The 17,297-nt window shown below is 45.6% G+C and overlaps 1 protein-coding gene across 2 annotated transcripts in view; it reads left to right on the top strand.

Annotated features, from left to right (window-relative positions):
* The window catches only part of Fhdc1 (FH2 domain containing 1), a 39,343-nt gene that overhangs the window by 11,064 nt on the left and 10,982 nt on the right, over positions 1-17,297 (top strand). For both annotated transcript variants that reach the window (XM_052731011.1, XM_052731010.1), the window contains exons 3-8: positions 5,245-5,306; positions 6,065-6,167; positions 13,606-13,691; positions 13,790-13,890; positions 16,003-16,073; positions 16,168-16,275. In XM_052731011.1, coding sequence (XP_052586971.1) covers positions 5,245-5,306; positions 6,065-6,167; positions 13,606-13,691; positions 13,790-13,890; positions 16,003-16,073; positions 16,168-16,275 — 531 coding nt within the window. The remainder of the gene's footprint in view (positions 1-5,244; positions 5,307-6,064; positions 6,168-13,605; positions 13,692-13,789; positions 13,891-16,002; positions 16,074-16,167; positions 16,276-17,297) is intronic.

Raw genomic sequence — 17,297 nt, 5'->3', positions numbered from 1 at the left:
GGCTGGCCTCGAACTCACAGAGATTAAAGGCGTGTGCCATCAGTGCCTGGCCTTGAGTGACCCTTAAGGATAAGAACATGGTTTACCAAGTTGGTGAACTCCAAAGAAAACAAATGGAGAACTAAAACAAGCAGAATGGCCCAGTGCAAAGGGTCCATCGTCCTAGGCGAGGACAGATCAGAGCTGGAGCTCACCAGCTGTCGTTCAGTTCACCGTGGTGTGACAGTGAGTGAATGTTGACACAGTGTAGACAATGAGCTGAAAGAAGAGAATGGGAGTGAGAGAAGAGGGAAGAGGAGGGAGGAGTCAGGAGTGGGGAGGGAGGCTGCGAGAACGATGGCTCTTTCTAGATCCATGAGCAATGCTGCTTCATCCTCCCACGCCCTCATTTGAGAACCAGCATTCCCCTGTAGTCATGATTACATTCCCAGTATGTTCTGAGATTCTGGGAACGGCTCACACTCAACAACTGTAGACTGAGATAGAGTTTATAGATTAAAACAATATGTGTATTTCAGGTTTCTCGCTTTCTTTTTTCTTTTTTCCCCCCCCTCTCGTAAAATAAGAGGTTCCAATAGATAGCCAACCAGAACTGAAACAGTGAAAAGCTGTCAGTACAGTGAAGTGAGCCTGTACTGAAAGGAGGGAGGTTTAAAATAGTTTTGCTTTTCAGTTTTGAGTGGGGTGGAAATAGTCACTGTGTCAGGTGACTGGCACATGTAAGGATGTCCCAAATGAAAGTGGTTTAAAGGGTTGAGACTTGGCTCAATGGTAGAGAGCTTGCTTAGCGACGCTAAGGGCAGGCTTCACCACTGGCACCGGGAAACCAAAAACCCAAACCACAAAACCCAAAACACACCACCAAGGAAACACACCAAGTGACTGAAAGTTTTTTTTTTTTTCTTCCATCTTGAAAACATGCTAAATGAAATAAGCCCACCACACAGGGGAATTCTGATTCTGCCTATATAGAGGTACCCAAAGGGCTAGAGAGGTAAGTCAGTCAGCAAAGTGCTTGCCCCAAAAGCATGAGGGCCTGGGACTCCCAGGAAAATGCTGAGTGTGGCAGTGCACGCTCGTAATCCTAACACGTGGGCGGTGGAGACAGTTGGATCCCTGGGGCTCACTGGCCTGCTGATCTAGCCTAACTGGTGAGCGCTAGACCAGTGACAGACCCTGTCTCCAAGGAGGTGAACAGTGTTCCTAAGGATGACTCAGGCAGTTGTCTTCTGGCCCACACATACATGTGTGCGAACCAGTGTACATAGACACATACACACACACACACACACACACACACACACACACACACACACACACACACTTAAAAAACAGAAAAAGAGGATGGAAAAACTCATGGCAATAGAAAGTACCAGCCAGGGTCATTGGCTAGGGCAAGATGTGGTAACAGGCAGCTACTTTTTAGTGGGTTCAGGGCTTTGGTCTTGCAAGATGTGAACACTTTGGAGCTGGATGGCATCATAGATACCATGTGGGTACACATAGTGCTATTGAGTTGTACACCTAGAAATGGTCACGATGCTAAACATTATACACGGTTTCCTACAATTTTAACAAGTTTCTTCTTCCTGTGAAGGATACAGGAGGTGGGGCTTTATAAAAGACTGATGCTAAGGAAAGGCGCAAGAATTGTGGGCTGGGGGTTTAGCATCGTGGTAGGGCCCTTGTCTTGCATGACACGCTGGACTTTGGGTTCTAGGCCTATCTGAGAGAAGGGGGTTGGGGGGGACCTGACGTATCGCATGCAGGTGAGACGGAGCTGGAGGGAGAGATGGCAGGGCCTTCATGGCTGGATTGGCACATCCCTAGCTTCTAGTAGCTTGTCTCCTCTGACTTAGCTTTTGCAGCCCACTGGGATCTCTTCCAAGTGCCACTGTGTGTGTGTGTGTGTGTGTGTGTGTGTGTGTGTGTGTGTGTGTGTGTGTGTCTCCAGCACACCACCGGCCAGTCCTAAAGAGCTCTGAAGCTGAAACACTAGCTCGGTGGAAGCCCGAGTTTGGGAAGTGAGATAAGCTCCTTACATGGGCCGTGATAACCCTCTTTGAAGGGCTTTAACAAACACCTTTATAACTGTTATAAGGATCCTGTTTGATAAGGCAGCAGAATCGGGCACCGGGTAAGCCCAGGGTGCCCGAGAGCAGGCGCTGTCCTCAAGTGTTATCTTTTGTCTCTTGTTCCTTGTTTGGGTGAAGGGCTGGCCTTTGTTTTCTTGGTAAGCTGATCGGTCATGACCAGCCCAGGCTTTTCCTTAGAGACCGGCTGACTGTGACCAATTCCAGAAACTGTTTGGGCTGTGGGCACATCTAGAGGCTAGAGCCGCCCTTGAATGGAGCGTGTTGGCTGCCTCTCTGGGGTGGCTTAGGCTCCTGGAGGCTGCTGGTCTGCCTGGTGAGAACGTGATGTCACCAGGCATCCCACACTAACAACTCCAGGGGTGCCCCTAGACTTGGCCAGACACTGTGATTGGCTGCTTTTCACAGGCCTGTCCACATTTATGGAGGGACCTCCCCACCTTGGTGTATGGGGGGGGGGCTACATTTATTGATTCCATGGGAGACCCACCAGCGCTAAGCTCACAGGAACCCGAGGGGCGAGGAATCAGAGAGAGAACCAGGCTGACATTCTGTTCCAACACTGCTTTGGGAAAGCCACAAAATGACATCTCTGAGGTGCAGTTTCCTTATCTGTCAAATAAGGATAATAAGAGTAATTTCTCCCCTTGCTCTTCCAGCAGTGGTGGCTATGGACCTGTGCCAAGTATACAGAGCCCCAGAGGGTGGAGGGGTGAACAGGATGAGGGTGGAGCTGGAAGTGCAGGGGAGGAAGGATGCCGCAGCCCAGGGTGAAACACGGCAAGAGGTGGCAATTTCGTGAGAGAATTATCCAACAGGTTTGTTTCCATTCTAGGTAGACACGGACACCACTGTATCAGGGTACATGTTCGTACTTGTGGCCTTTTAATTTACAAGTTTTAATAAGCAGTTTTCTGCCTTAATAAATTGAGATTCCTCATTCCAGTAGGAGCTTTCCCCCTTAGAGTGATAGGGTTCACAGGCTTAGTTCTCATTTTTTTTTTTCTCTTCCTTCCCACTGAACTTGAACCGCAGCCCCTGGGTAGGATTCCAGTTAAGGAGGGTGCCCTCTCAGCTTGGAAGCTTATTTTATGGCTGGCAGGTGATTGTGTTAACATCAAATAAACCCATGGGTTAGTAAATAATGAGATTGTTCGAGATTAGCCTTCAAAAGGAGGCAACCATACCTTGTAAAAATTTAACCTTATAGCCAGGAAGTGACATTAACGGTCTTGCTTGTTGCTTACAAATTTGAAGCGACCCTGAGATGCAGAATTTGGTCTGAAACCTGATTCTCTTTTGTTCTCAGTGAATCTCTGTCTGTCTGTATTTCATCCAGCCTCCCTTTACCAAAAGACAAGTGGAAAAGACGACAGTAATTTCAGCTTACCTTCCATCCTCCACCATGGATATTTATTTCCAGAGATAAAGATCACTTCTCAGCAAGGCCCCAGAAGTTGTAATTTATAGTTTAATAAGATCTCAAATTATTACTTTTGAACATTTAAAACTTGTTACAGTCCAATCTGGGTTTGGATGGCACAATAGAATAGTTCTATCAGCATTTGCTAAGTCAAAAGATGCTATATAATGCCAGACATGGTGGTGCACATGCTTAATCCCAGCAGGCAGATCTCTGGGATTTTGTGAGTAGCCTGGTCTACACAGTAAAACTGTATTATTACATGGACCTTTTAACTCAGAGACAGAAAAGTGAGGAAATAAATATATGGATCTGAGACTTCCTGGTGAAAGACAATTTTTAAACTTCTGAGCAAACAAAATGTAGAATCCTTTTTTTTGAGACAGTCTCTGACTGGCCTTGAACTTCTGATGATCCTCCTGCCTCAACCTTTTGAGTGTTAGGATCACAGATGTGCACCGCCCGTGGCTATGGTACTTCCTTTCTCCTAAATGGATGATTATGTCTATGACTGAGAACTGGGACCCAACCTCGGCAGAGCCATGGTTTTGTTTGGCCATTTCAGCTCTCCTGTGATTCCTGCGATGCTGATGTATTCACTTAGGCCTTTAAGTATGGGCTACATGGAAAAGAAAATTTTTTTCATTAAAAATGTTATCTATTTGATTGTCTATACTGGTATGATAAACCTATGTCTTGTGTGTTGTTCTGGGACTAGAACCCAGGGCCTTGTGCATGCTGGATAAACGCTCTACTACTGAACTACCGAGTCCAAACATGAATTCTCTTAAAATTTTTATTATTTATTTATTTTTGGTCCTGTGGGAGGAGGATTGAGACAGACTGTCATGTAGCCCAGGCTTGTCTCCAGCTCACGACGTAGCTTAGGCTAGCCTTGAACCCTCCTCTTACCTCCGTCCTCTAAGTGCTGGGATTAGGGGTGTGTGCCACCGCACCCAGTGGCATGTGTCATTCTTTCTGCTCAGGAAATAAATACAGTAAGATGTTCATAAAACTATACTAAGGACATGTGTCAGTTACCAGATTTACATATTGGAAATCATTCCCTTGTACATTGGTATTGTACTTTAACAGGTTTGTAACGAGTCTTTCTCTATCCTGCCAGCCAGCTCCCAAATAATGACATGGAGACGTCTTATTAATTATAAAAGCTCGGCCTATAGCTTCGGCTTGTTCCTAACTAGCTCTTAAAACTTAAATTAACGCATTTTTTATTAATCTATGTTTTACCACGTGGCCTTTACCTCTGTCCCGTTCTGTGTGTCCTACTCCTTCTGTGCCTGGCTGGCTTCTCCTCTGCGCTTCGATTATTTCCTCCAACTTCCTCTCTCTGGCCAGAAGTCCCACCTATTCCTCCTGCCTAGCCATTGGGTGTTCAGTTCTTTATTAAACCAATCACAGCACTATATCTTCACACAGTGTACAAATATCCCACAGCACAGGTTTTTAACTCTCTTGTTTCTTCCAACTGTTTTTATTTTATTTTATTTAGTTATTTTGGTGTTTCAATACAGGGTCTCTCTCTCTCTCTCTACAGAGCATTGGCTGTCCTAGAACTCACTATATAAACCAGGCTGGCTTGGAACTCACAGAGATTCACCTGCCTCTGCCTCCAGGTGCTGGGATTAAAGGCGTAGGCCACCACGTTTCAGCTCAGCTGTTTTTAATTTATATTTAAAAATGTCTTATGCATCTGTTTCTTTCCAGATTACCGTCCTGGATGCAAAACGAAGTATGAACATTGGGATATTTCTTAAGCAGTTTAAAAAGTAAGATTTTTTTTTTGCTCCATGTCTGGAATTTTAGGCATATCCTTGCTGTGAGGGTGTGACTGAGCTGAAGTTCAGATTGTAATCTGAGCTAGGGGCATTCCATACTCCTTCAAGTTCATCCTAGATGGGTGGCTCCATGGGTCTACACGTGTCTGTCTTTGCTGTGAGCTTACAGTCTTGAAGTGAGGGAGGAATACCCTGCAGTGTCCACAGAGGGACTGTATGTCAAGAAAGTGTACAGAATTTAGGGCATTTCTTCCCCATTACCCTCTCTCGTCACCTCCTCCATCCCCAAAACTACTCTCCTCAGCAAGTCCTGTTTGACTTTGATGTCTTTTTTTTTTTTTAACCTACTGAGTTTAATTATGGTTGTTTACATGAGTGAGGGGTTATTTACAGGAACAGGGGTGGCTTATCAGTGTCTATACCACTGAGGAAAATGACCCCCACCCCAGCACCCATTAATTGTCCATAGTGCCTCAGTGAGGGTGGGACCTCTGATGAGGCAAAGGTTTCCTTTCATTCATCTTCCCCCAAAGATCCTGTGGTGGGTGCTGCTGTCAGCCATCCTGGGATTCCTGGGGGTGTTTCCTGGAAAAAGGAACCTTAGAGTGCTTTCCAGTAGGGGAGCTGGTGGGGCCTCTGGACCAGGAAGAAGCCTGCAGAAGAGAGGGCAGAGAGATGAGCTTGCTTTAATTGCCATAGGCTGTGTCCCTGTTGGCACTCCAGCAAATGCAGTTCCTTGTCTTCTCAAGGTCTCCTCAGTCCATCGTAGAAGATATCCACCAAGGAAAGAGTGAGCATTATGGAGCAGAGACACTTCGAGAAATCCTTAAGCTTTTGCCAGAGTCAGAAGAGGTAAGGAACTTGCCGTGTTGACTTACGGGTGTTTGGAGTGGTGAGAGAAGCTACATGTTCTTCTGAGTGTGAGAGGCCCCAATACGCAGAATACTTCCTTCCCAGGGTCAGGGGAGTCACACATAACAGTCAAAGGTGACCAGTCCAATAGAAAGAGCCAGGCTTACAGAGTCAGCCTCTGTGCAGGTAGAGCCGTCCAGTAACTGAGACACTCGGGCACGGTTCTGAATGCCCGAGAACTTTAGATCCCTCACTTGTAAAATGAGGACAATGACCCTTACCTCATCGATTCCCAAGATGACTAAGCCCTGATTATGCAGCCAGCATGGTAGTTGGCACACGGGAGCTCAATAAATTTTAGTTTTCTTTTCCATCATCATAACATTTGACCTTTGCTTAGAGTGAACCCGGGTTATAATACCTACACCTTGTCTTTTTTTAAAAAAGGAAAAGAAAGGCTGTTTTGGATAAAGATACTGTAAATGTAGGTGAGTATTAACATAGGGGGTTTGTGTAATGGACTAAAAGGAGGAAGTTGCTGTGGTCATAGAAAGTACCGTGATAGCAAGGTATTAATTTTGTTTGGACCAGATGAGTTAGTTATTGCGTAGTTAGGAGCTTCGTAAGAGAAAAGAGAATTGCGATTTAAGACTTTAAAAAGCGTATTTATTGCTATTGTGTCTGTTGGGGGGTGAGTGAGTGACATGGTGCTCCAGTGGAGGTCAAGGGACAGCTATGAGGAGTTGGTTCTCCCCTTTCTATGGGTCCCAAGGATCAGGGTCAGCTCCCACACCAGATAAAGAGCCCTTGCTCACCGAGCCAAGTCACTGGCCCTAGACTCTACAAGAGCGACTTTATAAAGCCATCCAGCAATGTGATGATAGCAGCCTTTATTGGTGAAGAAAGTTTCAATAAGAAATTACACAAATTCACCTGCTTATGAACATTGAACTAAAACTTTAAAGAATTTTATAAAAGATTTTACTTCTGTAAATAAAAGTAAAAGGAGAGCCGGGCGGTGGTGGCGCACGCCTTTAATCCCAGCACTCGGGAGGCAGAGCCAGGCGGATCTCTGTGAGTTCGAGGCCAGCCTGGGCTACCAAGTGAGTCCCAGGAAAGGCGCAAAGCTACACAGAGAAACCCTGTCTCGAAAAACCAAAAAAAAAAAAAAAAAAAAAAAAAAAAGTAAAAGGAGACATTTTATAAGTAACAAGGAAGGAGAATGAAGTGTGGCTCAAATGTATGAGGCACTAGCCTGATTCTTATCACTGTAAGAAAATAAATAAAGTCAAGAGGATAAGTTGTTTTGTTTTTTTTTAATAAATCATCTCTTCCAAAAGTACTGTTGACTCCTCATACGACCTGCCCCTGTCCCAGACATCGTTTATGAAAGGTGATTTTAATGCCATTAATAACAGGAGAGAGAGAGTTGTGATTTTCCTTTAATGTTGACGGGTTCTAAATTCATAGTGGATATCAGCGGGTAACTGGAGGCTCTAGTTATATTGACGTGTGTCTAATAAGGGGATGCACTCTCTCTGCCTCAGATTTTGTTTACAAATGAAGTGTCACTTACTTAAGCCCAGATGAATTAATGACCTTTATTAATTAACTAAGGGTCTTAAAGTCTCTTAAAGACCGCCGGATGGTCCTTCATTTTTTTGCCTGTGTAAAGAATGGGGTTTGAGAATCTTTGCTAGCATGAGTAGGGCCAATTTCATTTGAGTTTTAAAAAGATTGTTTGCTTTCAGCTAGGGCTGCAGCTCAGAATGCCTCCCGAGCATGCGTGTAGCCCTGAGTTTGAGTTCCAGCACGGAGGGGGGGGGGGGGGAGACTGATGTGCTTTTGAAATTGTACCCCTGCACGGCCTCTTTCCTCGCCCTCCTTAGGATTTCTCCTGAGTGCTCACTGACTGACCGCATCAGGGTTTTGTTTTTTTTTAAAGGGAATATCAAATTTGACAGTGCATGTGGAAGTTCTCAGAAGGCTCCTCGTGGTAAAAGGGAGTGAGGCGTGAGCCTGAGGGAGGCTGCCAGCTCCATGCCGTGACGAGCTGGGAGAACTGAGAACTCTTTTCTTAATATCTGCATTTTTCATGTTCAGTTCAAAAATGATTAGAAAACGCAGAGGAGTTTTTCAAAAGAGCAAAGAGCTGTCAAAGGGCCTCTAGTTTAAAGATCCTTTTATGTTGTTTGAGTTTTGTGGGGTGTCACCGGAACAGGATTGTACAGGGCCAAGTGACGAAGAGGCACCTGAGAGCTATCCGGGTCACCCGGGTCCTCTGGCCCCAGGTAGTGAGCTAATCGCCAAGAAGCCTGGAGTAGGACCCCTGAGATGGCTTTGAACTCCCTGACACAGGCCAGAGCACACAGTCTCCTGTGCAGGGTCATCCTCAGACTAAATGTGTGACAGAGCCAGGTCACACTTCTTGTTTACATTAGCGTCGCTGGACTGCCGCTGGGCTGCGGCTCACCACACCCTCCACACTCCACTTCAGCAGAAGCCCCCCTGCTGGGTCATCCCTCCTGGAACTGCCCGCCGGGGAAGCAGAGCTGCCTTAGGGCTGTTTTGTGGCCTGGGGTACTACCCAGACTGGTGAAGACCCTGGAAGATCTTGGTCCCTGATGGAGGTGGATGATGAGAGTGAGGTCGGGGAGGAAGCGGGGCCAAGTGAGAGAGATTTGGAACCGTGGCAGAAATACACTAATAAGTGTTGGTGTGTGCCTAACGACCACTAGCCTGGGGTGTGACACAGTACTCGTTTTTAGCACAGGAAATAACATCACGTCTACCGAAGCTCTTTTCTGCCAAGCACTAGATGGGACCGGTGGAAATCCGGTGGTGCTGTATTTACAGAGCTTCATCCAGTGATGGACACAGAGATGATTATTCTGTAGCCTTTTCCTCACTTGCTCTTCACAGGAACATTATGAGAGACACCCGGTTTGCAGATTGCATCGGCTCTCACAGGTTACAAGGCGTCTCAGGATGGCTAGGTGATCCAAGAGGGGTGGACTTGAACCCTAATTTCTCTGACCCTGAGCAGTTTTTCCCGTTGCCCTCTGCTACCTTTCTTGGAGGAAGGAAGGGCAAAGGTTGCCAAAACCGTGTGCCTCACACCGTGCGGTCTCTCAGCCCTTTCATCACCTCTGCTATCACTGCCACCGGTGTGAGCAAGTGTCATCGAATCCTCCTGTTGTAACCTTATCAGCGTGCGGAAAAATATGAGCGGAAACAGCCGTTTTCTCTCCCGTCCCCGCCTTCCCAGCTGACAGGCCAGCCGAAGCCAAGGTTCATTTGTCATCAGGAATTTCTCTGCCCTTCACCGCTTATCTTTTATCTGGCTCCTTTGCTCATCTGTCTTCCAGTATGTGGTTCACCCTTGCAGAGGAAGAGGCGAGGCCCAAATCAAAGTTCTGGGTGTGCTCTTGTCTGCCGGTGGTTCCCATACCAGGGATGAGGGTGAGGAGGGGCCAGGGCCGCTGCCCAGCCTGGCCAGCCCTGCTCCTGCTGTGGGCTGCTGCTGCTCCACTGACCATCTCCGTGTCCTGGGATCAGAGCTAGAAGGTGCTGGTGGAACCGCCTGCTCTGGGGGTCACTCCTGCCACCCCACGCTGAAGAAGAAACCCGGGGCTTTCTGAATGCCGGAGCAGCCCTTTTGTCTCCCCAGCTGCTTCCCTCCTCGGGCCGTTCCGTAGGCGGCATGTTTGTGGGCAGTCCTGCCTTTCTGAGGCTGTCTGTGTGAGTGGATTGGGGCAGGATGAGCAGACCACCCTTTCTTTGGCCTTTCGATTCTCCGGAGCATGTTCTGGCTCTGACGACAGAAACTGGCCACAGCAGGGGTCGTAATGAGAGGCCCTTGGCTCAGCCAGCCAAATTATGCCTAACTGTTTAAGGTGTGATTTCTGATAATGACGATGAGAATGCATACTAATTACAGTTTGCTCACCTCGCCTCTTCCTTTCCCTGCCACTGGGAAGGCGCAGTAATCCCTCTTAATGAATACAAGGCTTGCTGGGAACTAGAAAGAAGAACTATGTACATGGCGTTTAAATTTCTGTCTTCCCTCTCCGTTCCCTTAAGATCGATAAACATTGTTGGCCCTCTGCGTAAGTGGAGGAGATTAATCCTTACGCAGTCACTGTTTAGCATGTTTAACAGAAGTACTCAAAGTTTAGCTGGAATGACCCATTCTTGTGCTTCAGCCTGAAATCTGTGCTGAAAGCTTTGCACATAGTGAGCATGGGGTCTCTTAAAAGGCCCTGCCTCACCCTGCCCCTGCCCGTATACAGTGAACTGTTAAACTCTGCTCCGGAAGCAGTCAGAACGCAGCCTAGGGCTATCTCAGTTCACAAGGGCAGCACTAAATTGGAGGTGAGCTAAACCGGAAGTGTCCTGAGTCCTTTGGTGTAGCAAGGCTAAAAATGGTAAATTCCCTCTATGGCTCTCTGCAAGTGGGTCAAATGTAGTTTTACAAATGTCTGTTTTCTGCCCCAACCAACCAACCAACCAACCAACCAACCAACACCCACCCCCCCAAGAAAAGGCCAGTCTGGGTGTAGTTCAGTAGCAGAGCATTTGCTTTATCAAGCATGAGGCCCTGGGTTCCATCCTAACACCACAAAATGAAAATGAAGTGGAAAGAGCAGCTTTGAGAGAGATCTAACTCTAGAGAGTGAATTTGTACTGTTGGATTTTATACTTTCCCGTAATTGCTATAAATATGTCAATAAGTAGGTTTTAAAAAAATAAAACCTTTATGTTATTTAATTATAATTTTCTGTTTTTATTTCTCCATTGTTTATCCTTTTTTGTTTGATTTTTCTAGGCAGGGTCTTGCTATGCAGCCTAAGCTGGCCTTGAACTCATCCTCAGCCTACTGGGTTCCTGGGTACCACCAGGACAGGCTGCAGTTTCCATGGCTCCGAAGGGCTTGAACTCAATCAGGATGGGGAGGGTGGAAGAGAGCGAACTTGTAGAGAGCAAGCTTTGTGACAAATGATGTGGTCCAGAGTGTGGCACCCGGGAGATCTTTTATTTAGCATTTCAAGACCCTGGGTTGAATATCCAGGAAAAGATATTCCTTTCATGCAAGAAAATGTAAAATTGCTCAATCCTTTTTGTCAACAGTTAGCTGCAGGAATGGGTTGTGCCTGACAGTAATGGGACTAAGGTGCCACTTACATAGAGACTCTTAAGAGTATCTTTAGGAGTGATATGCTCTTACCTTGGTGCAGTTTTCTGTGCGGAGAAGGCAGGATTTTTCTGTCTGATGCAGTTTGAGAGCTTTGTCTCTGCCTCCACCTCTCCCTGCTAATTGTTTGGCTGTATATCTACGTCAGAACTCTTTACTACAGGAGGGGAATACGTGTGTGTTTCAAAACCTTCATTTAGCTTGATTTTTTTTTTATAGCAGCAGTCTGTTCATTGTAGATAACTAAAAATAACTAGAATTGAAGAGCAAGTAAAAAGAACAGTGGCTGGTAACACTGTGTGTGGGGGGGGGTAGACATCTTTTCTTGATTTATGGAAATGTGATCTTCATACTGTATAGACTATTTACCTGCTTTTCGTAAGAAAAATAATTTTTAGGTATTTTACTTTTGATTAAGTGCATTACTTGTATGTATTGATGGGGTTCCATATAATGTGAGTAACAGCATGTGCTGACCAAATCCAGCGCTCCTTTGCCCATGCTCTCCCTTCCCCTGGACAACCTTACTAATCACTATTCTACAGTCAAGACATTTCTTAGCTTTGACATAGGTCAGAGAATTCGCAGTTCTTGTCTTTCAGTGGCTGGCTTATTTCACTTACCATGATGCCATGTGGTGTCATCCATTTTGTTACAAAAGACAGACTTTCACTCTTTTCAATAGCTGAGTGATACTCCATTGACTGTAATTCCATATTTTCTTTATCTGTGTACCTGTTGATTGGCATGTAGGCCAGTTCTATACCTTAGATACATCATAGGTAGATATCTCAACATCCATCATTCAGTTGAAGCTTTTTTCCTTCTTATTACCTTCTGGAGAGCCAACCTGGTCTCACTCCAATAGGCTAGGCTAGGGTAACCCAGTGGTACAGCACGGGCTTCTCACGCCCAGGCTCCAGCCTCTATCCCAACACTGGGGGGCGGGGAAGCAGTAGCCAGGTGAGATGACACACATCTGCAATCCTAGCATTCAGAAGGCTGAGACAAGAGGATCAAAACTTTGAGATTAGTTTAAATAGCAAAACACTAAAAAAAAGAACAAATAAAAACACTGGTTGTTGTCACTAAGATCCACAACCAGATGCCTCATTCTGAAATAAATCAGTAAAGAAAAGAATGAGTTTATTTAGTTCAGCCACCAAGAGAGAAAGTGTAGGTGGACTTTTCTGTGTCCTGACAGCCAGCTCCCAAATAACCACACTGAGACTTACTATTAATTATAAGTGCTTGGCCAATAGCTCAGGCTTGTTACTAGCTAACTCTTACATTTTAAATTAACTCGTATTTCTTATTCATGCTCTGGGTTGGTACCTTTTCTCAGGACATCAAGTTCATCTTCTTCTCTCTGTGTCTCCTCACAATTCTTTTGCTCCACCCTTTTTCTTCCCAGCATTCTCTCTGCCCTGAAAATCCTGCCTAGCTATTGTCCAGTCAATTCTTTTTTTTTTTTTTTTGGTTTTTCGAGACAGGGTTTCTCTGTGTAGCTTTGCGCCTTTCCTGGTACTCGCTTTGGAGACCAGGCTGGCCTCGAACTCACAGAGATCCGCCTGGCTCTGCCTCCCGAGTGCTGGGATTAAAGGCGTGCGCCACCACCGCCCGGCCTCAGTCAATTCTTTATTAACGATGAGAGCAACACAAATTTACAGCGTACAAAAATATTATTCCACAGCAAGAAAGAACCTAGTTCTTCTCCCCCACTGGTGCCCAAGGCTCTCTTAGACTTTATCGAAAGCCCAGAGGCAAAGGGCAGAAAACATGTGGGTTTAGCTGGGAATTTTACCTGCCCTTTCCTCGGGGCCCAGGTCGCCTTGTTGTTCTTGCAGACTGTGTCCATTCTCTTGGTGGAGAGGTCACTAGTGTGCCTTTAGAATTTAGAAAATCTCCTCCATTTCTCCATCGGGTTCTCTGTCAGCGTGAGTCCCAGCCATAGCATCTACCCATCCGGCAGTAGACCTGGGACTCAGTGGTGGAATGTTAGGCTAGGATGCTCAGGGTCCTGGGCTCATCCCCAGATATGAAGACGGATAAGCAAGCAAGCAAACAAAAAAATAACACAGTAGTAGGTATGGATTCCTTTTTCTTAGAGCTACATTTTATTACTTTGAATTTAGCACCAAAACATTATTTTCTTAGAATGATCCTAAAATGAAATTTATTCTTAAATTTTAATCAGTTATTATTTTATTTTTTTTGTCTTCTCCCCTTCTCTTTGTCTTTTAGGTAAAGAAGTTAAAGACATTTAACGGTGATGTGTCCAAGCTCTCTCTGGCAGATTCCTTTCTGCACTACCTGATTCAGGTGCCAAAGTAAGGCTGCAGTCCCTGGCCGCTGTCCTCTGTGGAGCGGGGTTGTTGCTGATGCCTGGTCCAGCTTTACTTAGTTTTATTTTCTTACTGTTCTTTAGCTATTCACTTCGGATTGAAGCCATGGTGCTAAAAAAGGAATTCTTGCCATCCTGCTCTTCTCTGTACAACGACATAACAGTTCTAAGAACTGCTACAAAAGGTAATTGAATATGTGTTTCCACATAGTTTGTTTTCATCAGATTTGGTAAAAAAAAAATTCAGATGAAATTGGAAATGGAAAAAAATCTCATTTTTGGATCACCTAAAAAGGGAAAAGGTGTAAGGAGGGATGCAGTTCAAGTAATGAACATCCATTTGCATATTATCTTTCCATGGAAGAAAGTTTCTTTCATCTCAGGCTTCAGAGTCAACCTTGCAAGTAGCAGCCTGTCTTGCTTCTCAACATGGCTAGCTTTCCATGTTCCGTGTGTGTGTGTGTGTGTGTAATGTCTGTGGTAGTGTGTGTCGTGTATATGATACAAAATGTTTGCATTATGTTTATGTGTGGTGCTGTGTCAGTGGTAGTGTGTGTCGTGTATATGATACAAAATGTGTTTGCATTATGTTTATGTGTGGTGCTGTGTCATTTGTGGTATTTAGTATGTATTGTGTGTACTATATATTGTGTTTGTGTGTGGAGTTTGGTATCTAGTGTGAGGGGGTGTGATGCTGGTGAGTGTGGTACGGTATATAATGTGTACGTGTGTGCGGTACTTGCAAGCACAATGCCTGTGTCCTGGACCGTCTACATCTTCCTTTCTCGGTTGACCGGGACTACTCTTCCAAAAGCAGGCAGGCCTCCCTTCCAGGCTGCAGCATGTGCCATTTCCTGCCAGGGCTCCTGAGGTTTCTGTTCTGTGGCTTCTCCCACCTACCACCCCTCTAGACTCCAGCATGGAAAGGTCTGTTAAGTCTGAGATGGATCAGCTGATCCTTTCACATCTTAAAGCGGCTAACTTTTCCTGCCCAGCCTCCTCTCAGGGTCTGCCTGCTAGGGCTGAGGCCTTTGTCTCTGGCTTTTTGTGTATCTTGAGAGTGTAGGCTGGCAGCCCTGAAGCTCCCTGGCACTCACTGCCCTGGCACAGGCAGGTCCGCCCACCTTCCCATCTTCAGCCCTCCAGCCTGGTTTTCTCCCAGTCACTTCTCTAGTTGTTTTTCTGGAACTGTCTATTCCTGCTTGGTCTTCCTGTGCCGTTGCTCTTGCCTGTGGTGAGAGGGACGCTCCCCCTTCAGCCTGCCGCATTTTCTTCATGGTGGAGCAGCACTGAGCGTGAAAAGGGATTTTTTCTTCTTCCAATATGGAGACCTCTTCCAGTTCTTCCCATTCCGAGGCTGTTTGTTGCAGCCATGGTAAAAAAAAAAAAAAAATGGAGCTTCCTGTTCAAACAGCATGGGGAGCACTTGTTTTCGTATTGAGCAATATAAATTTGTGGGCACGGAGGAAACGTTTCTTATCTGTGTAACCTTCCCAAACTGGCCTTCTTAGATAACGAAATACAGGCACTGGTCCAAATGTAATGTTTTGAAAGTATTGCCAGACTTAGTGGAGAAAAGTGACCCACAAGCATCAGAGGTGACGTTTTATTACCTGCGCTGTCATTTTAATAACCAGGTTGTTTGTTTTAGCTTTCCAAATATATCCTTTTAATTGCGTTTCTTTAGAGGCACGTATAAGAGATTTTGTGTTAATAGAGAATCAGTTTACCAATATGTTACCGAAAGTTCCCTTTTATAGCCTTCAGCCAATCCAAATGAAATGTGTTTTGAATAAAATGGAAAGATGTTTTGAGTACCAGGGCTTGAGGGCTGGTGGTTTGCAAGTTATTTACATGACATCCCAGCTTGTTTATTTTTTATCTTTTCATAACTCATTGGCTAAGCAAAATGTCGCTGGCTATTGGTTTTCATGTCTCATAAATATAGTCTTAAAGGATAGTGAGGAAAGGGAAAAAAAATGAAAAAATTAACCGCTGAAGAGGAGGAAGTCGGTCTCCACACCACGGTGTTTCCTTGGGCTCCTGTGTTTTCTGGGACTTGAAAATGGTCAGTGAATGACTTCTGCGGTGTTTAACTGCCCTACATGTTTGAGCCCCAGCTAAACGCCAAGGCCTAGATCATACTGTGTTTCTCTTATCATCAGAGACATGACGACTGTAAAGAGTGCTTAGTTTGGGGTCAGAACTTGCTCCAGATACACTTGAACTTGAGTGTGAAGCTGTCTTTTGTGCATGTGGGGTCTTTCTAAGGCTCAGTGGTGTGTTCCTTTTGACAGAGCTGATGACGTGTGAGGAGCTACATTCAATATTGCACTTGGTGCTCCAGGCTGGGAATATCATGAATGCAGTAAGTAGAACCCCAAACGAGACGTGCGCGTCTGCCACGTCATTGTCGGTCTGAAGGCTCAACACGTTTCTTTCTCTTGCCTTGCCTTCTTTAGGGAGGGTATGCTGGCAATGCCGTAGGATTTAAACTGTCTTCTTTACTCAAATTGGCGGACACAAAAGCAAACAAACCTGGGATGAATCTTCTGCATTTTGTCGCTCAGGTAAGCAGAGAACGGAGAACGTCTGTGAATACCCAGTGGAGACAGTGTGATTTTTTCCCGGGCAAGACATGATTTCTCAATTAGGAAAAGAACAAGGAGTATACCAAGAAGATTCTGTTTTTGGAAGCTTTGTGGATTCCCAATTTGAGCTACTGGAGGGAACTGGACAAGGGAGGCAACGAGGCTGGGTTCAGAAAGTAGGAAAGGATTCAAACGTCAGAGGTACCGAGTTAGAGGTCATGGTTTAGCCATGGGAAGCAGACGGAAATTTGTGTACAGTAATAGCATGACCAGGATTTTTGTTTTAAGAAAATAAGACACAGTGAAGTCTGGGTTAGAGAAGAGCAAGAACAAAGAGACATCCTGGCCATAGCTGTCTAATTGTTCGGTGCAAGCTAGATGGGGTAACCATTGTAGGGACGGCGCATAGAACGCTAGGTGTGGAAACCGCCGATGTGAGATGAATGGGATTAGTGACCAGTCTCTTGGGAACTGTGCATCAGAGTGCTGTCTGCTACTGTAGGGTTTAGAGTCTGACTCTATACATGGCTTCTTGTCTTTGGGATCTGGGGATGGAAACCAGGGTCTTAGCATGCTGGATAGGCAGTCTACCAAGACTGTATCCCCACCCCAGCCTCTAGTCCTCACTACTTGATTGAAAAGTCGGTGTTCAAAGCCCCGAAGTGAGAAACTGTTTCCTTATCCAGCCTAAAACGCTGTCTGGTGGGGCTCTTTTGGACAGATGTGGGCATTGGCTCTGCGTGGCTTGGGCCCCGCTCCTGTAGGAAGGAATCCCCTAAATGGTTCCTTCCCACTTACCCTTCCCAAATCAGCCTCCAAACAGCTGAAGAATCCAGACACCTCCTGGGCTCCTATGCCTCTCATTAAAGTTGGTTTGCAAACTGGTTTAACCGTCAGAGGCATCTCATACCATCATTGAGGAACACGCTCACTGAGATGCCTGCCATTTAGGCAGGGTATATTGGGTTCTCTTGGAAACAATGGGCACTAAGCCGCTGCCT

Source organism: Peromyscus californicus, unplaced genomic scaffold (genome assembly GCF_007827085.1).
Source record: "Peromyscus californicus insignis strain IS unplaced genomic scaffold, ASM782708v3 Scaffold_9__1_contigs__length_137607984, whole genome shotgun sequence".
In the NCBI taxonomy this organism is placed as follows: domain Eukaryota; kingdom Metazoa; phylum Chordata; class Mammalia; order Rodentia; family Cricetidae; genus Peromyscus; species Peromyscus californicus.
The sequence above is the reverse complement of the archived record's forward strand: the minus strand, read 5'-3'. Positions and strand labels throughout refer to the sequence as shown.